This window comes from Suricata suricatta, chromosome 2 (genome assembly GCF_006229205.1).
Source record: "Suricata suricatta isolate VVHF042 chromosome 2, meerkat_22Aug2017_6uvM2_HiC, whole genome shotgun sequence".
Taxonomy (NCBI): Eukaryota; Metazoa; Chordata; class Mammalia; order Carnivora; family Herpestidae; genus Suricata; species Suricata suricatta.
Window position 1 is genome coordinate 78,947,903 of NC_043701.1, and position 10,301 is coordinate 78,958,203.

The window sequence follows — 10,301 nt, forward strand, 5'->3', positions numbered from 1 at the left end:
TTTCAATGCTGCTTCTTGGCTGTTGGACAAAGCCCAACACTATGCATACTACTTTGGCCTGTTACCAAACCTCCTATACCCAGATTTCATTTCTGCCATGTTCTATGACACCAAGAAACTCACAATTTCCTTCCTAGGAAGACAATCTCATCGGATCCTCACGACAAATAAAGTAACAGTGTGATCAGTTCTTCAAGAAGCATTAGTACCTTATTTGCTTATATGTCTCCAGGTTGTTATGCTACCTAATTTTCAAGTATTATGATGTTTATTTCATTAAATGGGTAGTAGATGCCAGAGCCACATTATGTAATAGTGCACTCATCAGACAAGCATTTAGATATTTCCTATCGTTTTGTTTAAAATGAATTCACTATTACTACTTAAGCACATTATTAACCTATATTATTTTTTAACTGTAGCTGTTTATTTGATCATAGTTATTACCCAAATTCCTTAAAGGCAGAATTTAATGGATAATCATCACAGTTTTTACAGACAGACTTCAGTAGGGCACAGTGCAGAATTCAGGAATTTCCTGAATTGATATGTCATTTATTTTTGGCAAACCATTACCTTTGTCTACATATAGTTTATTTTTTCCAAACTAGAAAGGTACTCACTTGTTTAACTTCTTCCATCAAACAAACAAAAAGAATTTTTTAAAAATTGCTGCTCAGATTTTAGAACAACTCAACCACTTAAAAATGGCCCCACAGATCAATTGCTTAACCTCTGAGCCTTAGTCTCTTGATCAGTAACATAAAAGTGCAGAAAGACTTCCAAAGTCTTTCCAACTCTAATACCCATGAGTTTACAATGACATGGCCTAAGAATTAGATGTTTCAATCTGAAAAAACATTCCTAGGGAATCATTCCTAGGGAGGCATTTAAAAATTTTTTACAAAGGATAATTTGCTTTTAACAAGGAATCTGTTTTCATAGATACTCACTTGTCCATGTCTTAAACATAGGGAAATACACCAAGAGTTATTCAAGTTTATACAAGTTTCCCTCCTATAAGCTATTTCCTCCTTAATAGGGAAATTCTAGTAATTCCAGGGTGATAAGAGTTGTGTAAAGAGAATACAAGCAAAAACGCCAACAATTCAGCATTACCATGTTCTTCTGCGGCAACAAGGCACGGGCAGAACATAACACGAAAATTCTTATTTATTAAATAACCTTGATAAATTGGAAACTTTTCAAGGAGCTCTTAGAGAAGGAAGGACCAAACTTACTTCTAACATACTGAAACTTAAAAAGAAAAGCAAACTCCTGTTTTTCCTGCTTTCACTACAACAAGCCCAAAGAAACATATTATTTATCTGCAAAATAACACTTCTATTCAGAAGGATTCCCATGAACTAATCCACCTGAGGGGTCAGCTTTTTGCTGCATCGACCTGCCAGGTTTCTTCTACCCTGCTAATGACTAGGTTTTCATAGAGAAAATAATTTTATTTTCTTTTTATACATCACTAGGATCTCTAAAAAGAGAAATCTGGGGGCACGTGGTGGCGCAGTTAGTTAAGTGTCCAACTCTTGATTTCAGCTCAGGCCATGATCTCACAGTTTATGAGACTGGGCTGCACGCTGATTGTGCAGAGCCTGCTTGGGATTCTCTCTCTCTCCTCTCTGCCCCAATCCCTGCTCGCATGCTCTCTCAAAGCAAATAAATAAACTTAAAAACAAAAATATTAAATATAAACACATTTTTTAAGTAAAAAGAAAATTGGAAAACTCTCCTTGAGTTCCTGAACCTGTACTTGAATTTGAATTACATTTACACTAACAAATTTAAAGCCTGGTAGCCCTTACCAGTATCTTTGTAATGACACACTACCATCAAGTATCAGAGTTTCATGATCATCTTATTCCTTCAAACATCAGGCCGGGAGTTACTTGAGGGAAGTAGTCAGGAGTGATTTACCCAAGTATCTTTCCCAGCACCTACCCTGCCATGGTTTTTAAATAGTAGGTCCTTCTTAATCCTTGTTAAATATATGGAGGCCAATGTTCATATCTACTGGTTACATGTCAATATCTTCTTGTAGAAATATATTTGTACATCTCTCCCTAAGGTGAAATTTAATCTTTGAAAAGCATTTGATTCAGGGGTGCCTGGGTGACACAGTCAGTTAAGCATCTGACTTCAGCTCAAGTCATGATCTCCTGATTCATGAGTTTGAGCCCCGTGTCGGGCTCTGTGCTGACAGCTCAGAGCCTGGAGCCTGCTTCAGATGCTATGTCTCTCTCTCTCTCTCTCTCTCTCTCTCTCTCTCTGCCCCTCCCCCACTCACAGTCTCTCTCTCTCTCTCTCTCTCTCTCTCTCTCTCTCTCTCTCTCTCTCTCTTCTTCAAAAATAAACATTTTAAAAAAATAATACAAAGCATTTGATTCTAGTTCGTGTTTTGGTTTGTCTTATTTATTCAATCAGCAAATCCTTGATAACCAAATTATCACAAATATTAGCTGTTCTATAAAACTAGTTAGTCTAAACATAGCCCAACAAGCCAATGGAAATAAAGAGAAGTGAATTTGGAAGAGAAAAAAGAACTACTCACCTTATTACAAAGTAAGGTCTAAAAGTATAGAAACGGTTTCTGATTTGTTCACTGATGAATCCCCAACTTCTAGCAGTGTCTGGTACATAACAGGCCATCAATAAATATTTGGTGAATCAATAGACTGCTGATAAAGCATTTTTTTTTAACCTATATATATTTAGATCAGAAGGAAAAACAGGATTCCTTTGTGGAATACAGAAGCTCTAATACAGGTTCACACAGAAGTCTGATTCTGGCAAATGCTCTAGGATTTGGGATTATCAACTGTAAAATAAGAGCAAATTTACATCCTAGACAACGACTGGCTGATCAAGCCTGCACCTGGGATACATCCAGCACAGGTAAACAAGAATTTCAAGTCATTATCCCTGTGCATACAGGCACTATCAGTGCCAGCAATAACAAATCAGTTTTTCTGGCAAATCCATCAAAATTAATTCTTAAATGTCTGAAAAAACTAGTATGTTTATTATGCCCCTTCAAGCGTAGAGGCTTCACTTCCTGTGGGAAGGCCTATAATTCTGATTAATTACTTATGATTTGAAGGCACTTACAAAGACATCTGTCCTTTTAAGAAACCTTTAAAGAACCAGCTATAGCACTGTAAAGCTTACTCTGTGGGGCACCAGTAAGTCACAGGTTTGGGTGTCCGACTTTAACAACTTACCCTTGGAAGGAAAAGAATTGTTGTCACCTGTCCTTAATTTCCTGACCCTGCCTGAGCAAGTATTAGCAACCTTCAAAATCTGGAATTCCTAGTCTACTGAAGCAAGTCATAGGGCCCAAAGATTGCCCCAAGGCAGAGGTGAAGAGAAGAAATGGGAAGGAAACAAAATGGAATGGAGATATGTAGCTCATGAAGATGACATCATCAATAATTTTCTCAAGTATCACTAAATTTCATGGCATAGGAATGATTTGTCTTTTTTGACAAACGACAGGCTCATTCTATCCAAGTAATTTCTTGGTTCCAGAGCCTGTAAAGTCTGGGTTTGGGTAGGATTTTCTTTATAGAAAAGGTCAAGTGAACTGATATTTGCCAGTTTGGAGGCAACAGTCCCACTAATCAGCATGAAAACAAAGAATACTTGGATGCCTAAAGCATCTTTAAATTTCTTTTAAATAATTTTTTAATGTTTATTTTTGAAAGAGCGAGAGAGACAAAGAGAGAAAGAAGAGCATGAGCGGTGGAGGGGCAGAGAGAAAGGTAGACACAGAATCTGAAGCAGGCTCCAGGCTCTGAGCTGTCAGCACAGAGCCCAACGCGGGGCTCGAATCCACAGACCATGAGATCATGACCTCAGCTGAAGTCAGATGCTTAACCGGCTGAGCCACCCGGGCACCACAAGCATTTTTAAATTTAAACTGCTCTCATATACACCATCTCAGCTCCTACTCAAAACTTTTTTTTTAATTTATTTTTTTTTGGAGAGACAGCGCATGAGCAGGGGAGGCAGAAAGAGAGGAGGAGACTCAGAATCTGAAGAAGGCTCCAGGCTCTGAGCCATCAGTACAGAGCCTGATGTGGAGCTGGAACCCACAAACTGAGATCATGACCTGAGCCAACGTTTAGAGTCAGACACTTAACCTACTGAGCCATCCAGGTGCCCCTCAAAACTCTTAAGAGGTAGACATCATCATTGCCACTTAACCTGTAAAAATAATTTTAGAAAACCTTTAGATATCTTCATCTTCACTTTTAAGTATAGCCTCCTGAAATTTCTCAGTACAGAAGTCAAGGCATGGGTCAGTTAGAAATCTCTAAAAACATACCAATTTCAAGAGGATAAATCAAGAGAATAAGATGGATTAGCCAAAATCTACCAGCATTATGTCAAAAACAACCATCCTGCTGTTAAAGGGATAGACCTTAGTAAAAGACTGTTACACAGGAGTGCCTCTATAAAGCCTCTATGTTGGAAGAACGGTATTTTATTTATTTACATGTAAATAAATAGACACTCCCCATAGGTAACAGACAAAATAAAACAAGAAATTTGATCCTAAAGTTCTAGAGGTAGAATTCACCCTTTGGGAAGAACCTAGGTGATTCTTCCACAAAGATACCTAAGTTACAGGGGACAAAATGTAATCACCCCTTTCCTCTCAAATATCACAAAGACTCAACAGAAGAATTTTTGTTGGTTTCTAACAAAGAAAATACACACAAAAGGTCACCTATTGCTTTTATGTATTATCCCATCTTCCTAAAACACTCCTTCTCCTGGTCTCATTTTCCTTTGCCCCCTCTTCTTAACTGGCTAAAGCAGAGGTATAACAAGGGTCCTATTTTCATAGCCATTTACTATCTTTTTTGCGTATTTAAGATTCCTCGCAGCCTTCTATTCTTAGTCTGTGTTGGGAACAAAGTACCACTGAAATCACACAGCTTAGGATAAGGGGAGACAAGTTAAAACCTCCAACCTACTTAGACAGACACTTGGGTTCCCTGAGTCTCTAGAGAGGTTGTTACTTCAAAGGTCAGTCTTGGGTCTCTTGACTCTGATGACTAATGTTACATTGCTTGACTTTTTACAAAAATACTTAGCTGTGTTTATATAATTTCATCCGCAGCACACAGTAGGCATGTATTTGTTGAACAGAGTCACCACATAGATGAGAAGACAGGAAGAATACCCTAAGACTTCCATTTTCCAACACACTATGGTTAAGAGTTAACAGGTAAAATCACACTGGAATTTGTGGAAGTCTCTGTGCATTCCTTTGTGACTTAAAACTACGTATATCTGTTTAGAAAAGAAAAGCATGACACACCACATAATGTCAACCACACAATGGGGAAATTCCAGGATCACTAAGAAAACACCATTATCCTAGTCACACACACTTTAATTACTGGTTACCACACAGGAAAGGGTTTAAGAAATGCTGTCTCTCCATCCACTTTCCACAATCCCTCCAGAAAACCAAAAGCAGAACGCTTGGAATCTAAAGATTTCACATCTTGGACTCACATCACTACTTTTGAGAAGTAGTCTAAAGACGATGCTGACTGACCCAGAGACATAAGGTAATACACACTAACAGGCAACATTTTTGGAAGGAGTTTCTCAGGCCACCCTGTTTGACGCTTATTTATCATTATATAACTTTAAAGAAAAACAATGTGATTGGCAAAAATATTCCTATGAGTCTACATTTTTAAACCTTATTTATACGAGGCTCCAGCAAGAAAATTCTCATCCCAATTTTCACCGCATCCTGCTACTTCTCTTACTCTCAGCCTCTCAAAAATTCCCCAATAGCGAGGGAAACTATGCGGGTGCTGACAGGGCACGTCTCAGCTGGGCTCATTCTGTCCCTAAAAGGCACCCAACTTCCTGGACCCCGTTTCAGGGCCAGGGAGAATACGCAGAACTTGCACAGCGGCAGGGAAGTCTGCGCAGGTCACATTTCCTGACTTGTCTTTCTGCTCGCTGTCTGGCAATGTCACCCGCTCTGGCTTGCAGCTCTGTCGACAAAACTTACTCTCACTCTGTAAAGGCAACGGGTAGCTCCATGCCTCCCCTGCCGCCCTCTGGCCCGGCAGTTTCCCGACCCCGAGGATCCCCGGCCCTCCCCGCGGCGCGCTCGGCCTCCGACGGCGAGGGCACCGCACCCCCGCTCACCTGACCACGTTGGGGTGCTCAAAGGTCTCCAGGTGCCTCAGCACCGCCACCTCGCGGATGGTGGAGAGCGGCATGCCCTCCTCGCCTGTCTGCACCCGCACGCGCTTCAGCGCCACGAACCGGCCTCCGTTCTTCAGGTCCCGGGCCTTGAACACCTTCCCATAGGCGCCCTCCCCGATCTCCGCCACGCACTCGTACTGCTGGTCCGCGCGGCTCAGGCCGTCCTTCTCCATGCCGTCTGGACGCCGCCCGGCGCGGCGCCGCTGGGACGAGCGGGGGGCGCGCTCGGCTCGCTCTCGGCAGCCGCCCGCCTCCTCCCGGACTCCCCGGCCCGCTCCCTAGCGCCCGGAGCTCGGTCGCTCTCCCTCGCCCCTGCCGACTATCGCGCTCCGGCGCTCCGGCTCTCGCGGCTGCTGGGGCTGGATGGAGCGACCTCCCCGCGGGCGGGCGCAACCCGGTGCCGCCACGAAACTCCGCCTGCCGAGTCGCCAAGGAGCGAGCCGATCCCTCCTCTTCCCTCCCCGAAGCGCAGTCCTCTGCTCAGACACCGAGGCGATTACATAGTCTCTGCCCCAGCGCGTCTCAGTCCACAATCATTCCACCTAAAAGAAGAGACGGGAGGACAAGAAAAAGTGCAATCAGTCATCCCAAGCGCCTTCCGCCGGGTCCCCCAGTCTCCCCCCAGCCTCCTTCATAAAATCCCCCATCGCTACCCTCGGTACGCTCCTGCCCTCTCCCAGGCTGCTTAATCCTTCCTGGTTCCTCCGAGAAAAGGCGAAGTTACTTTTCTTTCCCTGCAGAGCTGGAGCCGTCTTCGCGCGGAGAGGTTGCAGGGGCCCCTCGGGGATGAGCGCGCGGCGCGGGACGCAGTGGACGGGAGGGGGCGTGCCGAGCAGCCCAGAGTGTGCCGGGAGCGCGGGGGGAGGGGAGGTGCCGGGCACGTCAATGTCACGGCTTAATATTTATCCCTACATCATTGTATTGCACTGCTACCCACCCCGCCTCTCCGGGACCTGGACGTGCAGGGAGAGGGGCTCCCGGGGTGCCGTGGGGCTTTCAGGGGTCGTGCCCAAGATGCTGTGGAGAGACTATGCGTCCACCCGTGTGGGGTTGCAGAATGTGGGTGGGGGCTCCCAGGACCCTGTAACCCGATGCTAGGAGTGTGCGAGAAGGGGTGGTCAGACATCTGCTCGAAAATTGCTTCCTTTCTTTCTACTTTCAGTTTTTCTACGAGAAGACATTTAAAAACGACTTGCACACACAAATGGTCTTTTTGGGGTAAAGGAGTCTGGATTGGAAATGGAATTCTTTCTCCGACTCGGAGGACCTCCCTGGTGGAAACCCATGGGGTCGGGGAGGGCTGGGGCTCCCGCTACTCGAGAGTGGAGGAACGATGGGGCCCAAGAGGGGGGAGTCGCCCACGGGACCATAAGGGTGGGAGAAAGGGGTGTTCGCCGCATTTCAGCTTGTCATCTCCTTAAAGAATAACTTCAGGAGGAAGGTGGCATAACCGTGACTCGCCCTGAAATTTTCAACTAATTTCAACCTCAACAAAACTCAACCTCCTCTTAAAAAGGTTGGGGGGTAGGGAGGTGTAAATGCCAAGCCTCGGGGGTGAGAGAGAAGGGGCTGTGTCCTCGGGGCCAGGACTCCCGAACCTTTTCCTATTCCCTGGATCATCTCTGAAGTAAGTGGCAGACAAGGCTGCTCCATTCCTCTTTCGGCTTAAGGCCTGTCTTATCAGTGACCAAACGCACCGCCCCCCCCACCCAGCCCTCCGCACAACAAAGTGCGGGTGGGGGGTAGGGTAGGGGCACACTCTCGGTCCCCATTCAGTTGCAATCCAGGACTCAGGGAGCTTCCAACCCACAGCCGCCGCGGCCTCGGCGGGGCATTCGCCACGCTGGCCGCGTGTCCGGAATTCCCGGGACGCCTCGGAATTACCTGCCTCACAACTTCTGGACCGTTCGCCTTCTGCCAGGAATTAAAGAAACAAATGGCGCTATCTGCACGGTGTGCGGGCAGAAGGGACCGCAGCGAGGGCAGAGTCCCTCACACTCACTCCATTCGAAACTCTCCTTAAAAAGTGAAGGCGAATCCTGGGGGAACCAAGGAACGAGCCCCCCCACCCCTCGCCCAGGGCCTGCAACAGGGGTCTGAGCCAGGCAGAGGGCCACACAGGTAGCCAAGGAGCCGCCGCCGGCAGCGCAGCCCGCCCCTCCCGCATCCCCCTCCCCGCCCCAGTCCAGCGGGAGGCTCAGCTGCAAAGGCAGCGTCGCCGTCGTCCCACCCCCGCAGGGAGCTGCGCCCGCGGCCCCGGCGCGGCCCCGCACCGCCCGCCCAGGCTCTCCCCCCTCGCTCCCCGGACGGTCGGCTCCGGCGGAGAGAAACGGGAGCAACAGTGCCTTTTTCCCCCCTCTCCTCCACTTTTTTTTGTTGTTGTTGTTGCTTTCCCACGCTGGCTGAATGTGACTTGACCCCATTTCAAAAAAGTTTGACATAGTGCTTCAACATTTCCGCATTCCTCCGCGACTACAAAGGCTGCAGCCGCCTCCCTCTGCTTTCTGTCTCTGCTCTCTGTCTTCACACTCAATGAAATCCTTCATGTGCCTCTCCCGAAGCCTGCCAAGCACCGCAAGGGTCGCCACCAGCGCAGCGACAAGAGGCCGCACTGGGACCACGACTCCCGCGTGTGCGCACACGCAGATGCGCCCCACGTGCACACTGTCGGGAGCACCGCAGGGCCGGGAGCTGCTCACCGCAGGGTGTGCGTTTTAACTCGGATATTTTAAATTATAAAAGTAAACCGGAAAACTAAAGTAAATGTGCGTCCTTGTGGGGCTCCGAGTCCGTGCAGGGGCCGCCTGCGTGCACTCCACTAAGTGTGCATAACACCCCCGCCCGCAGCGGCTGCCAGCAAGAAGCCTGCGTTAACATTTATCTCGTGGTGAGGAAGGTGGAGGCCACACCCACACCTCCGCGAGCTGGAGAGAGAGCTTTCGTGGGGAAATGAATATGGGGCACGGAAACACATTGTCCCGCATGGAGTCCCCAGAGGCAGTGCATTTCAAATCCTTAAGTGTGGATTATTCTGTGAGTGTCTGTGTGGAGTTGAAATTCCGCTTTAAGAAGCCGGCTGAGTGTGTGGGTGTTTGTGCGGAAGGCTTTGTGGGAGCAGGCACAGGATCTTCGTGTCGGAGGTGTCCCTGGGGTAGGATGTCCTCCTCTCGACGATGTCCTCCGATTAGGAGGGACTCCTCTAGCTCCCTAAAACTGGTCTCCGTAACTAGCCTGCCTCGGCTCGTAAGGGGTTAACTAAAGCCGATTTCAAAGACACACACCCACGCACCACCACAGTCACCCCCACCCACACCTTGGCTTCCGACCCTGGCCAAGCTCTCAAATCTCCCCCGGGGACCCCCCCACCCAGCAGCCCACCCACTCCAACGAACGGCTCCTCACCTGCGGGGCCCTGCCGCGTCGGGCCTCCCGAGGAGGCTGCGAGTGTCTGTCCGACCTCCGCACGTGTCCACGGCGGCGCCAAGCAGGTAACCCGTCAGGAGGAAGGAGTCACCAGCACTCTACTGCGTAGGGGTGGGCACAGCGGCGGAGGGCGGAGGGACAGCTGAGGGCGCCGCCCGCGCCGCTCGCTGGGGGCGAACCCGGGCCGCGGGGCTCCGGCCGGGGCTCGGGGCCGGAGCGGGGGAAGAAGCGCAAGCGGGGGCGGGGGCGGGGCCGCCCCCGGAGGCTGCCTCTGCTGGAGACCCACCCGGCGGCTGGGTTAGGGGCACGCTGCGCCGTGGCAAGCAAGTGTGCAAATTAAAGCCTTCCGGAGAGGGGGTAGGCGGCCGAGACCCGGCTGTGCTTTGAGCCTCTCAGCTCCCCTGCTCTCGGCTCCGAGTGGGGGGCAAAGGGAGGGGGGAGAGTTAAATGAAAATTTCCGGCTTTCGCTGCAACTGGAGTGGGGGATCTTGCAACTGAAATGAGAGGCGTGAGAGGGAGAGTGGGATGTGTCGTCGGGTGTCCGCGGAGTTTCCAAACCCACGGTCGTCCCGAGTTGGGGTTTTGACGGAGTGAAGCGGGGGGATCAGCAGTCTGTGATG

At 48.7% G+C, this 10,301-nt stretch overlaps 1 protein-coding gene across 3 annotated transcripts in view; it reads right to left on the bottom strand.

The window, feature by feature from the left end:
* CDK6 (cyclin dependent kinase 6) overlaps window positions 1–9,773 on the bottom strand; it is a 243,150-nt gene extending 233,377 nt beyond the window's left edge. Inside the window, exons 1-2 of one of the 3 annotated variants that reach the window (XM_029929062.1) lie at window positions 9,661–9,773; window positions 6,199–6,800 (exon numbers count right to left, since the gene is read on the bottom strand). In XM_029929062.1, the coding sequence (XP_029784922.1) occupies window positions 6,199–6,431 (233 nt within the window). In that variant the 5' untranslated portion in view covers window positions 6,432–6,800; window positions 9,661–9,773. Of the gene's footprint in view, window positions 1–6,198; window positions 6,801–6,911; window positions 7,028–9,660 lie in introns of those variants that run through there. The other 2 variants (XM_029929053.1, XM_029929070.1) reach the window with 2 other exon arrangements.
* Window positions 9,774–10,301: the final 528 nt, after the last annotated feature.